Source organism: Sorex fumeus, unplaced genomic scaffold, assembly GCF_029834395.1.
Source record: "Sorex fumeus unplaced genomic scaffold, SorFum_2.1 ptg000063l, whole genome shotgun sequence".
NCBI classification, from domain to species: Eukaryota; Metazoa; Chordata; class Mammalia; order Eulipotyphla; family Soricidae; genus Sorex; species Sorex fumeus.
Genome location: NW_026606120.1, coordinates 6,806,136 through 6,826,701, shown reverse-complemented (window position 1 = coordinate 6,826,701; position 20,566 = coordinate 6,806,136). Strand labels below are relative to the sequence as shown.

General features: G+C 40.8%; 1 protein-coding gene across 3 annotated transcripts in view; it reads left to right on the top strand.

The window, feature by feature from the left end:
• Positions 1-20,566, top strand: part of CSNK1G1 (casein kinase 1 gamma 1) — a 161,797-nt gene that overhangs the window by 77,520 nt on the left and 63,711 nt on the right. For all 3 annotated transcript variants that reach the window (XM_056127486.1, XM_056127485.1, XM_056127484.1), the window contains exon 4: positions 961-1,030. In XM_056127486.1, the coding sequence (XP_055983461.1) occupies positions 961-1,030 (70 nt within the window). The remainder of the gene's footprint in view (positions 1-960; positions 1,031-20,566) is intronic.

The window sequence follows — 20,566 nt, the reverse complement described above, 5'->3', positions numbered from 1 at the left end:
CGTCATTCTTTGCATGTAGGACCCTAAACAGGGAGCCAGGTATAGCTCTGAGCTCTGCCAGGTATGCCCCCCCCCCCCAAATAAAAATAAAAACTATCTTTCTGTGCTGCTAGTCTTGCTACCTTTCTAAGTTATCACTTGATCACTTGATCCCCCATTACTCATTGATTTATTCGAGCGGGTGCCAGTAACGTCTCCATTCATCCCTGTTGCATGCTAGCAACAAGTTATAGAGAGTATTATAGTGTCCTTGGGCTGGAGCAATAGCACAGCGGTAAGGCGTTTGCCTTGCATGCAGCCAACATGGCCGACCCGAGTTCGATTCCTCCGCCCCTCTCGGAGAGCCCGGCAAGCTACCCAGAGTATCTCGCCCGCACGGCAGAGCCTGGCAAGCTCCCCGTGACGTATTTGATATGCCAAACACAGTAACATCCAATGGAGACGTTACTGGGCCTGCTCGAGCAAATTGATGATCAACGGGAGGGCCTTTACCTTTACCTTTACCTTTACCTTTATAGTGTCCTCGAATCATACTACTTCCCAAAAAAGATATTTGTAGCTTCTCATTAGCTGCAAATATCTTTTTTGGGAAGTAGTATGAGGGGCGGAGGAATCGAACCGGGCTCAGCCGGGCTGGCTGCATGCAAGGCACACGCCCTACCGTTGTGCTATCGTAGCTCCTAGGAGAATACATTTTAGTAAAGTACTTCCAGGTGAGGGCTCTAACCTTAGATAATAGCCCAACCAGATTATTTTTGTCTGCCCATAAAAGAGACTATTTAATGCAGCTTCATCTGCTCTTAGTTTAGCTGTTTTCAAAGAGAAATTGTGGTAAGAAAAATTGTATAAATATCATTTCTAAAATATTAAGTGATCTTAGCTATGTTTCACTCTGAAAACCTAGGAATGAAAAATACTATTTCTCTAAATCTGATCACAATTTCTCTTTTTGGGTTTCAGGAACCAATAAAATCACGTGCTCCACAGCTCCATTTAGAGTACAGGTTTTATAAACAGCTCGGCAGTGCAGGTAAGTCCATTTTCTACATTTACTTAGCATATGGTAAGCCATATGCTGTAGCACTAAAATATGAAGATTTTCCTGTCTTTCACTTTTTTTTACTAGATTATGTATCAGATAGGTAAATAAACATAGTGGCCTAAAATCTACTGTTCCTGGCTTGTGGGGAGCAGTGAGTTGGTTGGGAATCTGTGATGCTGTGGCCTTGCCCATAGAAAAGTGTGAATGCATTCACCTGCCTGAAATGTACGTGGGCTAGGGTTTTACTTTTAGGTAGCTTATTCACTTTCATTTTTTAAAAGAAGACTTATTTTAGGCATTGTGATTCACTGTATTGATAGTGGTGAGGTCTCATGCAGAAGCATTATCTTTTCATTTTGTTACATATATCAAAGGAAAGCATGAGGAATCAGTAATTTGCTGACTTTATGCTGTCATGGAGACTATATCTGGGTTTGGAGGTTACTGGGGATCAAAAGTCAGGCCTTTTGTGAAGCATAGCTCTCCTCTGATGTGTAGATCCAAGCCTTAAATACCTCTTTTAAAGATATACCATGATATGACCCAAGGGGTACTATAATCGTCCAATGGGTGGTAGTAGACTTAACTGCATTTGGGGGGCACTTCCTGTTTGTTCATGTCAGAAAGGTAAGTTCTGACCTGGAGAGATGGCTCACTGGGATGAAAACATGGGAGACTCAGCTTTGATATCCTGGCACCATGTGCTCTCTCAAGCACTGTTAAATAGTCATCCCTGGGGGCTGGAGTGATACTACTGTGGGCAGGGCATTTGCCTTGTATATAGCTGACCAGGGTTCGATCCCCGGCATCACATATGCCCCCAACCGCTTCCAACACCGTCAGGAGTAGTTCCTGAGTACAGAGCCAGGACTAACCCCTGAGCATTGTCGGGTATGACCCAAAAAGACAAAATAATAATAATAATAATAATAATAAAAATAAAGCCATCCCTGAGCACCACTAGATATGACATAGAAATTAAAAAAAAAAAGCAGGTGGGTTCTGGGGGCCAAAATATAGCTCAGTTTTAGAGTACTTTCCTTGAAAGTCTGAGAGCCTCTGTACAGGCATCAAGGTATAGGGAGGTAGATTTCCAGGGTCGGATTGAGTAATTTTTTTTCTGAAGGGGTGTGGTAAGTAAATAAATTTGGGGACCTCTGTGTAAAAGAATACGTTTCAAAATATAACACTTTTGGTTTATTTGTTCTCATTAACTTGTAAAATATTTATATGACTATAATAAACTATGACTTTTGAGGATGTTTTTGTAGTTTATAATTTAAAAAAACATTATTTTTATCTACAATCTCTGAATTCTGAAATCTCTTATCAGTTTCTAGAATAATATGACTAAGCGAATGTTAGCAAACCTAAGGAAATTTCACTCTAGGATTTTTTGTTTATAATGTTAAATTATTGAGCACTTGTTTCATTTTTTTGAACATTCACAGACATTTCTTTTTGTGCTTTTTTTTTTTATTGTGTTAGGGTTATGTGACTATCTAAAATGTGGTTTCAGGTGTCACTATAGATGGTACTATGGAAGGAGTCCTGGTTTCATTTCCTACAGAATAAAATGAATTATGTTTGGGTTTGGTTTTTGGGTCACACAGGGTGGTGCATGGCACACACCCCATGCTACTCTCTCTCTCTCCGGCCCCAAAGAATATATTGAACTCTTTAAGAACCCCTCGCCATGGCAGTAATCTGTCATAGTCACAACCTTAGGATGGGTCCAGGATGGGAGTTTGTCTTTCTCAGAAACTAATGTAAATTCTTGCTCATTGTAGATTCTCAGAATATATTTGTTCAAAGATTTATCCTTTAATACAGACTGCTACTGTCATAGGTTTTTTTTGTTTGTTTGTTTTTGCTTTTGGGGTCACACCCGGTGATGCACAGGGGTTACTCCTGGCTCTTCACTCAAGAATTACTCCTGGTGGTGCTCGGGGCACCATATGGGATGCTGGGAATAGAACTTGGGTTGGCTACGTGCAAGGCAAACACCCTACCCGCTATGCTATCACTCCAGCCCCTACTGTCATAGGTTTTAAGGTGATAGCTCAATGGGCTGAGCTCATTCTTCACCTACAGCTGACTGGATTCAGTCCCTGGAATCGAGTAGTCCCCTAAGCACCTTTGGGTGCAAGCACAGCTGGGTATGGACCCAAAACAAACAAAAAAGAAATGGTCATCCATTTCTGCTTGACTGCTTCTAGAGTTTGCTGTTTTCAAGGGTCATTGTAGGAAAATCCAGCATATTGTAGGTTGGAGGGAGTTTTAGTTCACCTGAGATGCTCAGTAGTTGTTTCTGGCTTGTGCTCAGGAGAGACTCCTAACAGTGCTCAAGAGCCCATGTAGTGCCAAGTACAGAACTAAGGACCTTACATGCAAGACATGTGCTCTACCTCTTGAGTCCCATTCTCAACCCTGTCTATCATTCTAATTTATTTTTGGTTTATTAATTTGGTGGGGGGCATGGAACATATGGCTGTGCTCTCAGGGCTTACTTCTGGCTGCTCAGGGGTCCATATGGAATGCCAGGGATTGAACCTGAATCAGGCGAACATCTTACCCACTGTACTATCCCTTTGGCCCCAATTTTTATTTATTTTGGTTTGTAGGCTATACCTGGTTGTAGTCAGGGGTTACTCCTGGCTCTATACTCAGGGCTACTCCTTGCAAGACTCAGGTAACCATATTTGGTGTGGAACATTGAATCCCAGTTTCATTGAGTGAAAATCCATTGCCTCACCTATTGTACTCTCTGTCCTGCTCAGTAGACAACATTTTCATATATTAGCTGCTCTCAACCAAGGTTGATTTTTATATTAATATTTGGGTGCTGAATCTCTTCAGTATCATCATATTTTTATTCCATTATTAATATTGGAGTATTCCTTAATCCTGGTTCTGTTGGTATGATTATGTATGGAATATTTTCCTTGTTATTTTATATCCCTCTCACCACCTTACCTCATATGACTATAAATTTCTTTCTTTTTTTTTTTTAGTTTTTAAATTTTTATCAGTGAGACATCATGAGGTACAGTTGTAGACTTACAAATCTTTGTGCTTGGGTTTCAGTCATACAATGATCAAACACCCATCCCTTCACCAGTGCCCATTTATGACTATAAGCTTCTTGAAAACAAGATTTGTGCTTTTTTTAGCCTACTCTGTCTGCTGTCTCAAGTCCTAGCATAACCACAGTAGTAGGCAGTTGGAAATTATTTGGTACCAATAACAAGTTAGGAAGATTTAATAAGCATACCTTTTTAGATTTTTGCTAAGTTATTTTAAAGATATTTCTTGGGAATGACCAAATAAAAAAAATTCTTAACAACTGGAAAAATAGCGCGTGACTTAGAGCACCTGCCTTGCAAGCATGTGGTTATGCATTCAAGTCCCCAGTGTCCCACATGCAACAAACACAGTTCTGGCCACTCTAGTCTCTGATTCGCCCAACTACACGTCCCTGGCACGTCAAGTGATTTCCAGCTGCACTGCAAACAGGTATGTGTTAACACATAAAAAAGAGGTGTGATTTCCTCCAGCAAGCATCAGCACAAAAAAAAGGTGTAAGCATTATGACCAGGAAGTCAGTAAATATGTGTGAGCACTGAGCTGAACCCTGCTGCATACCTCAGCCATATCTTGTGAGACTCAGATTTCACGTCCCTGTGAGCATGTGTGCAAGCATCACAACTAAAGAAGTACAAATCTGCCGCTGATGTACAAGTACCTTAGCTTGCAACCGCCAGCGAGCGCTGTAGCTAGAAAACCATGCGAGTGCCACAGTCAGATGTGTGTGTACCCTAGGCACCACAGCAACAATGGTAAAAGGAGGCGGAAGGGAGGAAATTATACAAAAAATTAGTTTGAAAGTGGTAAGTTGGCAAGAGAGTAGACGTGATTTTGCCATAAGTGGGAGCATCAGCGCGAGAAGTTTTTAACTTTTTAAGCACAAACATGCTTCTCTCCTTTTTTCCAGACAGAGTTGTAAGTGTGACTCATCAGTAGTCTCTGTTTATAGATCCAGAGCTCAATATGGCACTCTCATCAGAGCCAAGGTGATGTGGCATTATTAATAGACATATGATGACCAAGATAATATAATCAGTTATTTTTCTCACTCATGCATTGCTGTAGTAACAATCACACAGTGATTTTAAAAAATACTTAGATATCATATAAAGATTATTTTTTTTGTTGTTTTTGTGTTTTGGGACACACTCAGCTGTGCTTAGGGGTTATTCCTGTCTCTGCACTCATGTGGTCTCATTGAGCTCATTGGGATTGGGATTAAGCTCAGCTTGGACATGTGCAAGGCAACCCACTGTACTGTTGCTCTGACCCTTCATCTAAAGAATATTTAAAAGTTTATTGTGACAGGTTTATTTAAAGAATTGATTAGTGTTTTAAAAAATTGATGTGTTTTAAAAAATGTGTTTTAAAAAATTTGAGACAAATGATTCTGAATCTGAAAAACTATATGATTATGTGACCAGAACTAGAGATTTTTAAAAAAATTGTTGTTGTGTTTAGTTTTTGGGCTATACCCAACAATACTCAGAGGTTACTCCCAGCTCTGCACTCAGGAATCACTTCTGGTGATGCTTTGGGGGACCATATGGGATGCCAGGGATCGAACCTGGGTCAGCCACTTACAAGGCAATTGTCCTGCCTGCTGTACTATTTCACTGGCCCCCCAGAGATAGGATAATAAATTCTGAAAATACGAATTTTTGTGTTGACTTCGCTGGTTGCACTATATCCTTCTGTGTCCAGGTCTTACTCATTACCTCAGAATTTTGATCCCATGTTGCTCTAATCTCAATCTGGAAATGCATATTAGTTCTCTGCTTGTATGTAAGCGACGAAACGGAAGCACTGAATGATTAGTAGACCTGGGTCAGGTTGAGTTCTTCCTCGTTGTCTGCTTGACTGTTAAGGCCTTCCTTTCCATTCTACTCTCTTCTCTAATGGAAAGTCAAACTTCAGGTTTTGCTTACCACTTGTAGGTTTGCCAGCAGGAATTCAGGATCATGCTAGAGAGTTCATTTGTACAAAAAGTAAGGTACTTGGCCTTTTAGGCTGCTATGGCTCTGACCCTGGTTTGGTCCTGTCAGCATTAAGGAAAAAAATTTTTTTTCAAAACCTGCCTATTTATTAAATTTATTTGGGGGTTTGGAATTACACTTGGCAGTACTCAGGGCTTACACCTGGGTCTGTTCTAGGGATCACTTCTGATGGTGCTCAGGGGATCCAGGTGCAGTGCTGGGAATTGAACTGGGTCTGCTGAATGCAAGGTAAATGCTTTCTCTCCAGTCCCAACACCTGATTACTTACTAAGATGGTTAGTATCACTAAGATAAAAAAAAACGAAGAAAATAAAGGATGCCTTCAGGGTGTTAAATCTAAAAATCAAGATCTTGTTCATCTAAAGTTATCTTTTCCCCCCTTTTTTATAAAAACTAAATTTTAAAATATTAAAAGATATTTTGAAAGGCAGCGATTCATGCTCTTACCACCTCTTCTCAGCTATATTGTATTTGAATATTTCTCTTTTACACAGAAATAGTTTATAATCTCAGTTTAACATGCAACTATATGTCTTCTTTCACTTATATTATGTCATATAACTATAGAATCTTCATGTTTTTAAAAGTTGCTTAATCTGTTAGCTTCATAGGCTTTAATTTAGACATCCATTGTTTTTATTTGAGGAAATCATTTTCCCATAGTGATTTCTGACATCTGGATATCATTATGCAGTATCTTTGGTGTATGAAAGATCCAGTGTTGATTTTCATCTTTTAAAGATCTGTTAAATGCAAATTGTGCTGGCATCACTGGACGGCTACATGCAAAAAAATGGGCTCAGAACTCTGCCTAACACCGTGTACAAAAGTAAGATCAAAATGGATTAAAGACCTCAACATCAGACCAGAAACCATAAGGTACATTGAAGACAAAGTTGGCAAAACCCTCCATGACATTGAAGCTAATGGTATCTTCAAAGATGCCAAGCCACTGGCCGAGCAAGTAAAAACAGAGATAGATAAATGGGACTATCTTAAACTAAGAAGCTTCTGCACCTCCAAAGAAACAGTGACCAAAATACAAAGACAGTCTACAGAATGGGAAAGGATATTCACCGAATACACATCTGACAAGGGGTTGATATCCAGGATATACAAAATACTGGTTAAACTCCACAAGAAGAAAACATCCAACCCCATCCAAAAATGGGGCAATGAAATGAACAGAAACTTTCTCAAAGAAGAAATCCGAATGGCAAAAAAGCACATGAGAAAATGCTCTACATCATTAATCATCAGGGAGATGCAGATCAAAACCACAATGAGATACCATCTCACACCTCAGAGACTGGCCCACATTCAAAAGAACAAAAGCAACCGATGCTGGCGCGGATGTGGCGAGAAAGGGACACTCCTTCACTGTTGGTGGGAATGTCGACTGGTTCAGCCCTTCTGGAAAACAGTATGGACGATTCTCAAAAAATTAGAAATTGAGCTCCCATTTGACCCAGCAATACCACTCCTGGGAATATATCCCAGAGAGGCAAAAATGTATAGTCGAAGTGACATCTGCACTTGTTTGTTCATTGCAGCACTCTTTACAATAGCCAGAAACTGGAAGAAACCTGAATGCCCAAGAACAGATGACTGGTTAAAGAAACTTTGGTACATCTACACAATGGAGTACTATGTAGCTCTTAGAAAAGATGAAGTCATGAAATTTACATACAAGTGGTACAACATGGAAAGTATCATGCTAAGCGAAATGAGTCAGAAAGAGAGGGATAGACATAGAAAGATTGCATTCATCTGGGGGATATAAAGTAACAAAATATGAGATTAATACCCAAGAATAGCTGAGATCAGCACTAGGAGGATTACTCCATAGCTTAATGGCCAGTCGGGCATTCTAGAGGAAAGGGCATCTCAGACAGAGAAGGGAACACCAAATAAAGGGTGTTTGGAGGACCCTCCCAGGAGGGGAGATGCATGTCGAAAGTGGACTATGGACTGAACATGTTTGCCACTCAATGCCTCTTTTGCAGACCACAACACCCAAAAGGAGAGAGAGAACACAGGGGATTGCCCTGCCACAGAGGCAAGGGGGGATGGGAGGATGGGGGTGGGGGGGATATTATCCATGGTGGTGGAAAATGGGCACTGGTGGAGGGATGGGTATCTCATCATTGTATAATCAAACCCAAGCACAAAAAATTGTAAATCTACAACTGTACCTCATGGTGTTTCACTAAAAAAAAAAAAGAAAAGAAAAAAGAAAAAAAAGAAAAAAAGATCTGTTAAATGATAGGGTATTCTAAATAATTGCAGGAAGGGGTGTTGGTCCACATCCAGCAGTGCTCAGGGCTTACTCCTGGATTTACCCTCAGGGACCACTTCAGGTAGAGTTGAGGGGGACCCTATGGGATGCAGGGATTGAAACAAGGTCAGCTATATGCAAAGCAGCCCTACTACTGTACTATCATTCCAATCCCTAAATAATTTAAGAACAAAAATCATTGAAATGACAGGAAGAAAAATTAGTAAGTTTAAATACTGACTTTGCATAACAAGTGGAACAATCTAAGGAATAATTTATTTAATTTTGGGGGAGTAGCACTGTCCTGTTCTCCTGATGTTCACTGATTTGCTCCAGTGGGCACCAGTAACGTCTCACAACAAATTGTGAGACTTGTTACTGTTTTTGACATATCGAATACGTCACAGGGAGCTTGCCAGGCTTTGCCGTGTGGGTGAGATACTCTCGGTAGATTGCTAGGCTCTCCGAGAGGGGTGGAAGAATCGAAATCAGGTCGGCAGCATGCAAGGCAAACACCCTACCTGCTGTGCTATTGCTCTAGCCCTTTCAGGGAGTATCTGGGTCAAACATAGCAGTGCTTTGGGGTTTTCTCTGTCTCTGTTTCAGGAAATTGTTGGTGGTTATACCCAGGGGATCAAACTGACATTGTCCACATGTAAACCCCTATACTATCTTTCAGGCCCTGAAAGTAACCTAAATCAATTTGGAACTGAATTGGTGATGATTTGTTTATATGAATGAATTATGTATTAAGAGTGGTGTAGCAGCATTGCAAACATAAGGCAATACTATTTGATCTATTTATAAAAAAATGAAGATAATAGGAGAGTTCAAATGATGAACTCAGTGGCAAAGCAGATGTCTTACAGACTTGAGTTTGATCCCTGGCCTCAACCCCCCTGCTGAGTCTAATCCTGGAGAATAGTAGTGATCTCTGATGCTGCAACAAAACATACTGTTTCTGACCACACCATAGCTAATTTTGCAAACCCTTATGAGCACTGATCACCCCGCTTATAGTAAAAACAATGGGGAAAGGAACAAAATTTTATGTACTATTATGGAAAGAGTGCTCTCTCTCTCTCTCTCTCTCTCTCTCTCTCTCTTTCTCTCTCTCTCTCTCTCTTTCTCTCTCTCTCTCTGTCACACACACACAGAGCAGGGAGTTGGGGGGTAGCACAACAGGCAGTGCTCAGAGCACCATATGTGGTGCAGTGAATTCAACCTGGGCTGGCCAAATGGAAGGTAAGCACCTTAATTTCTGTACTTGACTTTTTGATTTACAAGAGAGAAAAAAATGAAAACAGGGGCCAGAGAAATAGTACAGGGATTAAGGTGTTTGCCTTCCACATGACCAACCCAGTTCAATCCCCAGCATTCCATATGGTCCCCTGAGCACAGCTGGGTGTGACCCAAAACCAGAATAAAATTGTGTGTCTAAAGAAGGGGATGTCATCCTCTGCTATTTGAGGAGAAAAATATAGTCGATGGTTTTTTGCAGTGTTGCTTAGAGCTCATTTGAGAGATGGTCTCCTTAGAAGAACAGACACAAGAACTCTGTGGAGAACTGGTGACTGTTGGAGACCAGGAGGGGAAGTTTTATAAAGGGGTATGGGAAACAAAGGCCTGTAGTTGGGAAGGAGATTGGCATCTGCAAGTTCTGGGAACAGGTAGAATAATGTGGGCAGAATCTCCCTGACAGTGGATTTGCTGCCCAAGACTGGACCCCGACTCCATTTGTTGAGACGTACCTTGCTCCATTTCCCATACTTAGTTTCTTTGTCATAGAGTTAACTGTTCATGAATTGGAAGACGTGTCTCTGGGCTCTCAGGACTCTCAGTTCTCTTTCTTTGGTTTGTGACCCTGGCCTGATTCCTTTACCGCACAGTTTTGATTTCATTAGCTTTATAGTCACCAGATCAGAGTTTGGAAACTTAGTACCCACAGCTTTTTGCTTAGAATTGCTTTGGTAATTTTGGGAGTTTTATGGGTCCATAGAAGTTTTAGTATAGTAGAGTTTTAGATTCCTTAAATTCAAAGAAATTTTAATGAGGATTGTATGAATTTTTATAATGCTTATATGGGATAGTCACTTTGACATGTTAATTCTTCCAATCCATGAGTATGCAGTATTTTTGCATTTTTTCATTTCCTGGTGTCTTTTTTTTTAATAGTTCTTATAATAGTTCTCTGTATAACTTACCTCCTTTATTCATTTGGTTCCTAGGTATTTAATATTTTGAACACCATTTTGTAAGGGGCTGTGTTTCATTTCTTTCTCTCGTAGTTCACTATTTGCATATAGAAATGGCAAAGATTTTTGCGTTTGAATTTTCAAGTCTGTAACATTGCTGTATTGATTTATTGTTTCTAGGAGGATTTTTGGTTTTTCGTGGATTTTTAAGGGTTTCTGTTTATATTAGTATGCACTGTCCTCCCATTGTTCATTGATTTGCTCGAGCGGGCACCAGTAACATCTCCATTGTGAGACTTGTTGTTACTGTTTTTGGAATACTGAATACGTCATGGGTAGCTTCCCAGGCTTTGCCATGCAGGCGGGGTACTCTCAGTAGCTTGCTGGGCTCTCCGAGAGGGACGGAGGAATCAAACATGGGTTGGCTGCGTACAAGGCAAATGCCCTCCCTGCCATGCTATCGCTTTGGCCCATATCATTTGCAAACAGTGATAATTTAATTTCTTTTCAAATTTGGATCCATTTAATTACTTTTCTTTTTCTGATTGCTGTGGAAAGGTGTTTCAAAACTATAATGAATAAAAGTGGAAAAAGTAGAAATCCTGGTCATATGCCTGATCCCAGGTGAAGATTTTCAGTTTTTCACCACTGAGTATTATATTGGTTGTGGGTTTGTTGTATTTGGCAGTTACTATTTTGGAGTATCTTCCTTTTATCCCTCTTTTTTGAAGTTTTTTTTTTTTAAATCATAAGTGGATGTTGAATCTTGTCAGAAACCTCTGCATCAAGTGATATGATTGTATGTTCTTTATCTTTCCTTTGTTGATATGTCATTTAATTAATTTTCAAATACTGAACCATTCTTGCCTCCCTGTGATGAAACCCATGTGACCATGGTATCTCATCTTTTTGGAATATTGTTGGATTAAGTTTGCTAGGATTTTGTTGAGGATCCCTAAACCAGTGATTATCAAGAATGTTGGTCTATAATTTTCTTTTACGAATAATATCTCTGAGTCCTTTTGTATTGGGGCAATGTTGCATCATTGAAGCTATTAGGAAGATTTCCTGTTTCTCCATTATTTTGGAATAGCTTAGGAGTATGAGTACTGTCTTCTCTAAAGTTTTGGTAAAACTCACTAGTGAACCAATTTGGGCCAGGGCTTTTGTTCTTGGGGAGATTTTTATTTGTTTTTGGTTTTTGGGTCACGCCCAGCAACGCTCAGAGGTTTCTTCTGGCTCTGCATTCAGGAATTACTCTGGCAGTGTTTGTGGGACCAGGTGGGATTCCCGGGATTAAACCTGGGTCAATCACATGCAAGGCAAGCGCGCTACCCATTGTACTGTACTGTTTCTTCTGTCTCTTGGCGAGATTTTTTGTTACTACTTCAGTTCCCTTATGATTGGTCTAGTACTTAGGTTTTTATTTCCTCTTGATTCAGCTTTGGAAGACTGAGTCTATGAAGTCATCCCTTTTAGGTTCTCTAGGTTGCTGGTATAGAATTGTTTATAAGAGCAACCTTTATGGTCCTTTGAATAATAAGAACAACTCTTTTATCTTTATGTATATATATATTTTGATTTTTTTTGGGGGGGTCACACCTGGCGATGCTGGGAGTTGCTCCTGGCTGTGCACTCAGGAATCACTCCTGGTGGTGCTCGGGGTACCCTATGGGATGCCAGGGATTGAACCCAGGTTGGCCATGTGCAAGGCGAATGCCCGCTGTACTATCACTCCGGCCCCAACTCTTTTATTTTTTGTATTTCTGAGGTGTTTATTTTAATTCCCCTGCCCTTCCCCCTTTCATCTCTGACTCAATTTATTTGGGTTTTCCCTCACTTTATCTTTGTGAGTCTAGCCAAGATTTTTAAATTTCATTTATTCCTTCAAAATGCCATCTTTGGGATGGAGCAATAGTACAGCAGGTAGAGCATTTGCCTTGCACATGGCCAACCCAAGTTCTATCCCCAGCACCCCGTATGGTCTTCAAGCACGCCAAGGAGTGAATCCTGACTGCAGAGCCAGAAATAACCCCTGAGCGTTGCTTGGTTCCCCCCCCCCAAAACAAAATAAAACAAAACAAAAAAACACCCTACCAAAAAGCCATCTCCTGGTTTCATTGATCCTTTGTATTCTCTTGGTTTGTGTATCACTAATTTAGTCTTTAATTTTTATTATCTCCTTCCATTTATTTTGGAATTACTTGTTATTGATTTTCTAATTTCTCAAGTTGTGCCATTTGGTCATTGATTTGAGCTTTTTCTTCTCTTTTCTTTTTTTCTGTATATGCCTGCATTGTTGTGAATTTTTCCTTTAGTATTGCTTTTGCTATTACTAATTTTTAAAAAGATTTGGCCCCAGTATTGCGGCTTTTCTCCACCTACCTCTTCATTTACTGTAGCTTCATTATGAAGAAAAACTCAGCAGCCTACTTTTGCTCCATTTATCCTAAGCCATAGTTTAACATTGCATCTCAGACACAAGTTTAACAAATCCTAATAAAGTGATAAATAACTTTCAAGCTGTTTTCTTTTCAAATAACTTCTTGTAAGGATTCAAAGAAAATTGTTAACTTGAAGAGGATCACCTTGGTTTTCTCTCACTACCGGGAACCCCAGTTGTTGCCTATGGAGGCAATTGTTATGGCCAGTCATGGGGTTTGAACCTGAGAATTTGCACTTTCTAGGCAAGCACTTCAAGCCACTGAGTTATCTTCTCAGTCACTTGGGAAGAGTTATCTTATGAGTAGGGCTTCCTGTCTTTAATGCGAGGGCCATTTCCAGGGAAATTTGAGTAGCTATATCTTTTGAATGTTGTAAGGGAGGTTTGTGTATTGTGTAGGTAAGAGTAAATTAATTTAAAGATCTAATTGAGGTTGCTAAGATTGTATAAAAATTTTATTTTTTCTAAATTCAAAATGATTTTATTTAGTAGGAAAAGGCAGGAGAAAAGAAGTCAGGGAAGCCCCTGGATTATGGGAGGCGTTTCCTTAATTTTATCCACGTATAAAAAGTCTTAAGAGCACATTTTACCCTACATGGAACATCCTAGTGAAGATATTTGTACTAGGTACCTTCTTCAATTTCAGGAGACATAAACTTACTTTTAGACATTGGTCATACGTTCAGGGGCTGGAGGAGGCAGGACTGCACACAGCTGACCCCTGGTTTAGTCCCTGGTACCACATATGGTCCCCTCCTTCCCACCAGGAGTGATACCTGTGTGTAGAGCCAGGCGTAAGCTCTGAGCACTGCCAGGCATGTGCCCAAACCTCGCAAATAAAGAAATAATACATTAACTGACCAAAATGGACAGCGACTAAGAATGGGAATATTATGTAGTCTTTTAACCTAAAAACATAACTGGACTGCTAGATCGGGCTAGGATTTGTTCTGTTTTGTTTTCTGTTTCCCATCTCTTTGCTGTCCTTTTCACTCTGACCAGGGCTCACACACTTGATTGTGATTGTCCACACGAGATCAAAAGCCTTGTAGCGTCAGGCTGCAGAGCCGCTGCAATCACATCCGGGTGTGTGGAGCAGTGCTAAGGGATCTAACTCAGACTCACTCCCTTACCCTTAAAGTTGGTTGCGACTGCTGTGCCTTCCCAGGAACACAGGACAATGGTTTTTTTTTTTTTTTTTTTTGGTTTGTTTTTAATGATTTTTTTGGGTCACACCTGGTTATTTTCAGAGGTTACTCCTGCCTCTGGACTCAGGAATTAATCCTGGCAGTGGGCCATATGGAATGCTGGGACCAAACCCAGGCAAGGCAAACACCCTCCCTGCTGTACTATCACTACGGCCCCTGGGGCTAGGGTTTTTTCCATTTGTTGTTTTGTTTTATTTTAGGGCCACACTTAGTAAAGCTCAGGGACACAGGAGAACTTCTGGAGAACTCAGGAGAACTCCTGCTTCACAGTCAGGGATCACTGGTGCTAAGGGAATGGTATGAGGTGCCAGGGATTGAACCTGGGTTGGCTGTGTGCAAGGCAAGCACCCTCCTACTGAACTATTGCTCCAGCCCCTCAGGGCTACATTTTCATTTGCAAATTTTGATTCCAGTTATTGATCCTGAGACTGTTGGAAATTTTCCAAGCTCATTAAGAGAAGACAGTACTTTCAAATTTATTGTTATTATTATTTTTTAATTTGGGGAGTGGGGTGGGCTTGGGGCCACACCTAGAAGTGAGTTCTTAAGGGTCACTCCTGGGGATGTTGGGGGGACCTTATGGACTGCCAGGATTGAACCTAGGAACACAGGTTGGCTGCTTGCTAGGCAAATGCCCTACCTGCTATACTGTTACTCCAACTCCAAGACAATACTTTCAAATTGTGAAACTGCAGCTGTCTAATTGCTAAGAAGAGCCATTATATTTTGGGTTTTGAGTGGGTGTGAGGGATGCTGCCCTGTGCATATTCGTATGGGTGATTGTCTGTGTTTTCTAACCCTAACACCTGCAAAGGATGGGCTTTAGTTATTTCTCCTGTGGCTACACCTGACAATACTTTCTTCACTTCTGTCTGCCCTTCCCCACTCCCTTCATTTCTTCTTATAACAGTTAGGCCTCGTTACACTTTCCTTTTTCAGATGTTGTTTCTGTAGATATTTCTGAGCACTCAAGATTAGGATTCAGGGAGTTTAAGCTTGACTGGATTTCAGCGAAGTGTAACCATCTTCCTTTTTACAACCCCCCACCCCCAACATCATCTGTGTTGAGTAGTTATAGTCACTGCACACTGCAGTAAGTACCAAATTAGTTTTCCTGTTTGGGGAATGTTTTTAGGTTTGCTGTGCTCTCGGGGTTCTTTACAATAAAAATATATATACATTATCAATTTTATTTTATTACTTTTTCCTCAGTCCTTAATCTTGGCTCTCTGTTCAGGGATTGTACTTCTTGGGACTCAGACCCTGAAATGGGACTGGGACTTGAACTCTGGTTGGCTGCGTGCAGGGCAAGCCCCTAACCCCCTTGCTATCTCTCTGGTCCCTGTTGTTTAATTTTAAAATCCCAGTCCACATATCTTGTATCTTTGTGCCTCCCACTTGTGTATCATATCCTGATAAACGGGATTGCTTCTTGGTGGCTGACAGGTTTGGGCAGGGGCAGAGGATATAGAAGGTGAATAGTATGAATATGAATATTTATGACTATATTTGAGTTGGCCGCTTGAAAAGGTTCTCTTTTAATGAAAGAACAGACGAATAGAACAGAACCAAGCTTCTAGTTAACTTGCAGGAGGGAGAAGGAGGAAGACGGAATAGTCTGCATGAGCAGAACAAACGTCCTGTAGTAGGCAGTAGCAGGTAGTAGAGGAGTGACAAGAAAGTAAAGAGTAGGAGAGGATATTTTGAGCAGATAATACTACATTGTTTTCTTTGTATCTGGAACTTTCTTTGCTGTATTGAAACGCCCTAAAGATAGTAGAGCAGCTCATCTTGTTCTGGTTAAACACTTAATTCTACTTCTACTCAACAGTCGGCCTGAGAGAAGGTCACGAATGACTTTGTAATGGTCTATCACAGATACTCAATAAAAAATTAAAAAAATTGTTTTCAAATTATATTAATTAAATTGAGGGTGTGTGTCATGTGAGAAGCTCAGAGCTGCTCTACGCAAGCTATTTTCACCCACTAAAATCCTTATTCTGTGAATACAGAGTATTCCCAAGTTTTGCAGTTTTAAAAATTGCTTTTTTTTTTTAATATGCTGTAAGGATAGGAAATAATGATTGGTACCAGAAAAAGTGCTTCCAGTCTAGGGAACTATAAAATTAATAGGAACTACAAAAATTAATAGGAACATTTAAGAATGGAAAAAAGCATAGATTTGAAGAGAAATCACAAAGTGTGATATTGATGATAAGGTAAAAGGTAAAGGCCCTCCCGTTGATCGTCGATTTGCTCGAGCGGGCCCAGTAACGTCTCCATTGGAGACTTTGTTGTTACTGTGTCTGGCATATCGAATACTCTCGGTAGCTTGCCGGGCTCTCTGAGAGGGGCGGAGGAATCGAACTCGGGTCGGCCATGTTGGCCGCTTGTAAGGCGAACGCTCTACCCGCTGTGAACAACGAATGTCTTTAGGAATACATTATATGCAAGAGGGCAAACAAATACACGGCAAAATTAGGAATAGAGAATTAAGACTTTAGATGTTCATTTGAAGAGATACTAGAAGCATAGGAATCGTACTTAAAATCATATAACAAAAGGAGTTGCAAGCAAGTAACATGAGCTAACCTACAGATTCTATTGTTGAAAGTCTTAAGGAAATGAGAAGAAACTCTTTGGTCTTCAGTTGAGTAGAAAGTCTTCACAGAAAGGGAGGAAAAGACTAAGAGCCCGAAAGACTGGGACACGTGCTGGGACACGTGCTTTGCATGCGGACAGGACTGGGACACGTGCTTTGCATGCAGCAGGTCCAGGCTTAGCCCTGGCACCACATGGCCCCCTGAGCCAGGAGTATCCCCCAAAACTGGAAGATGCAAGAAAAAAGGGGGAAAAATAGATGAAACAATATTTGTAAATGAATGTGAAGTGTGAGCCCTTTCTTGCCATGTGTAAGTTTTCCAGAAGTCTCTCTGCTGGAGGTATTACAAAAATACACATTTCACAAAAAAATTCATGGAAACTGATTTTGATGAAAATACGTTTTGAGAACTGTGGAGAGAGAGACACTTGCCACCTCTAATTATAGGCAGTGTGAAAAAGGGGAGACAGCGAATAATTAGAGTGAGGAGAAACATTTTCCTTTTTTATTCTTTACTCAGTGTTAGAGATGTGTTACTGCCATGCCTCAGTTTCCCTTTTTTTGTACAACAGGAAAGCCTATTTCTTACTGAGTTTGCATACCTACTAGGATGAAAGGAGGTATAATGTCTGCAGAGCCTCAAGTCCTTTTTTTGTTTGTTTTTGGGCTGCACCTGGCAGTGCTCAGGGGTTTCTCCTGAGCACTGTGCACTATGCACTCAGGAATCACTCCTGGCTGTGTTTGGGGGACCATATGGGATGCTAGGGAACAAACCCAGGTTAGCCATGTGCAAGGCAAATGCCCTACCTGCTGTGCTATAGCTCCAGCCCCAAGCCTCAGATTCTTAAGGGAATGTGCTGTGTAAACTTGAGGCCATTTTTTCAAATTAATTTTTATTAGTGAAACACCATGAGGTACAGTTGTAGACTTACAAATTTTTGTGCTTGTGTTTCAATTATACAATGATCAAATACCTATCCCTCCACCAGTGCCCATTTTCCACCACCATGGATCCCAGTATCCCTCCCACCCCATCCCTTCTCTCCCCCCCCCCCCCCCCCCCCCCGCCTCTGTGACAGGACATTCCCTTTTGTTCTCTCTCTCCTTTTGGGTGCTGTGGTTTGCAAAAGAGGCATTGAGTGGCAGTCATGTTCGGTCTATAGTCTACTTTCAGCATGCATCTCCCATACTGTGCGGATCTTCCCAACACCCTTTATTTGGTGCTCCCTTCTCTATCTGAGCTGCCCTTTCCCCTAGAATGCCCGGCTGAGGCCATCTTATTTTTTATGAAATGGAAAATCTAATTTTCCTGTACGGAAATTTTCTAATATATATTTCTCAGAGCTTAATAAAAACAAATCAGGACAAGATAAATTGTAATTAAGAAATGTTGATAAATTCTCAAGCAATAATATTTTCTAGTTCTTGTTTTGACTCGAGCAAAATTCTAGCTATAATTGATTGAATTTTTGGTCTTAAGAGAAAGGGTTAGTTTAATAAGGGTATTTCCTAGCTGTCTTGGGCGGGTGGTGGTCATGCCATTCGAGGAATTAAGCTCAGCACTTTGCACATTATTTATTTATTTATTTATTTATGTGGAGTACTGCTATTTATTCAACCACTGGTTAGCTGATTGAATTGGCACTTTGCACATTTGAACTGTCTTCCTGACCTTTGTTTCTTTCACTGAATCTTACATGATGAACTTGAACTAGTTATATTCATTTGACCCACCCTCTCACCAGACCACACCTTTTAAATCTTTTGGAGGGCTTACTGGGTCATGGCCAGTAGTACATGAGAAAAGACCTCAGAATTAAATTTTTTAAAAAAATTTTATAAAGTAGTTCACAATATTTGATCACATTTAATATTCAAACACCAATCCCACCACCATTATACCTTCCCACCACCATATTTCAAGTCTTTCCATCCTGAACCCCAATCCCTCCCCCAAAGCAGAACCGAAATAATATGATATTCCCCTCTAAGGCTGTTTGCCTCCTACTCTGAATCCCATCAAATGTAGTGTTGTACTCTTGGAGTATGGGTAGGGTGTGTTCTATGGAATGTCATGTGGCTGCGAATTCACCCAGGAAAAGGTTTACTCGTGGGTGAGGCTCAGCCCAAGCATGTGGAGAGCAGCCCATGAGCAGGGCGGTAGTTGAGTTCTTGAGATTTTCGGCTGTTTGGGCTGGGTCCCTTGGAGCGGGGAGGGGTCTCACCCACCCACTCAGGGGCACCCCAAATGAAACAGCCCGGTGGGGGTCTGGTGGCATGGTTATGGCGAGCTCATGTTGCTCCCTTTCGGGAGAGAAAGATATGTGATCTGGATGGTGGCAGATGATGAGATTATCTTGCACTAGCCAGGAGTAGTTTATGGGAGACTGCTGATTTGCTGGAGAGGGATGGGGGGTGGGGGTGGGAGATACTGGCAGAGATCTCCGTTCTCGGTCCTGTTGAACCCAGAGTTCTCAGTCACAAAGTCCTGCATACCTGGGTTTTCTGGGGGTTCACTCGTGAAGACCCCAGAATTAAAGAGGAGTTTGCCATTATCAGTTTTTATCCCATTAACTTCTTATAGCTCCAGCCAGACCAGCTAGTTCAATTGACTTTTGATTCATACTACAGTGTTTCCTGAATTCATTTGTGAATTCACAAAGGAAGTGATTTTACTACTATTCAGTTATTGAAACATCACAAATAAGGTTTAGTAAAGTCATTTATGAGAATGTTAGTAGTTTCCATTGTCCCCTGGAAAGAAAGGAGACCTATTTATAATGGAGCTACCATTTGCCTCCACTGTAGAGAATAGGATTTCTTAGGAAGCCAAAACACGTACAGGAACAGATAGTAAATAGGAGTTTTGTAAGTACTCAGTTTTGCTCTTCTTCATAAAGCCACTTGTAGACAATGAATAAATAAATGTGCATTGTTCCAGTAAAGTCTTATTTATAAACACAAACTTGTATTGTTTTTTATTGGGGTATGTGGGCCACACCCAACCATACTCAGGGCTTACTCCTAACTCTGTGCTAAGGGATCGTTGCTGGTGTTGCTTGGGGTGATGGGCCACATATGGCTGTATTTAGAAATCTCCCCAGCCTGTGTCTGGGGGACCATATGTGGTGCCAAATTGGAGTTGGTCACATGTAAGGCAAGTGCCTTAACCCTATACTGTTTCTCTAGCTCTATAAACAAAAATTTGAATTTTATCTACTGGTCACATATCACGAAATAATCATTAAAAAGATACTTTGGGGGCCCATACTTGGCAGTGCTCAGGAACCACATAACTAAGCAGTACTCCGTGGACCATGTAGTGCTTGGGTTGCTTCTTTGGTTCCTACTTACCAAGCATGTGCTCTAATCCATTGAGCTATACCCCTATCCTTCAATATTTTAAAATATAGAGACCAGATTTGACTATTGATTACTTTTTAGCCTGACTAAGACTACAATGTTTCATTCTTTTTGTCACTCCATTCAGATTGTGGAGTATAGAAACTGTCTCAATCAGGTTTGTGGACCATACTGATGGCCCATGATGTAGAGAATTGTGTCACATGAAATATGCTACTGCATTGTAAGCCTTTTTTTTTTTTCTCCAGGGTGATTGTAATACCCAGCAATGCTCAGGGGTTACTTTTGACTCTGCACTTAGGAATTACTCCTGGCAGTACTCAGGGGACCATATGGGATACCAGGGATTGA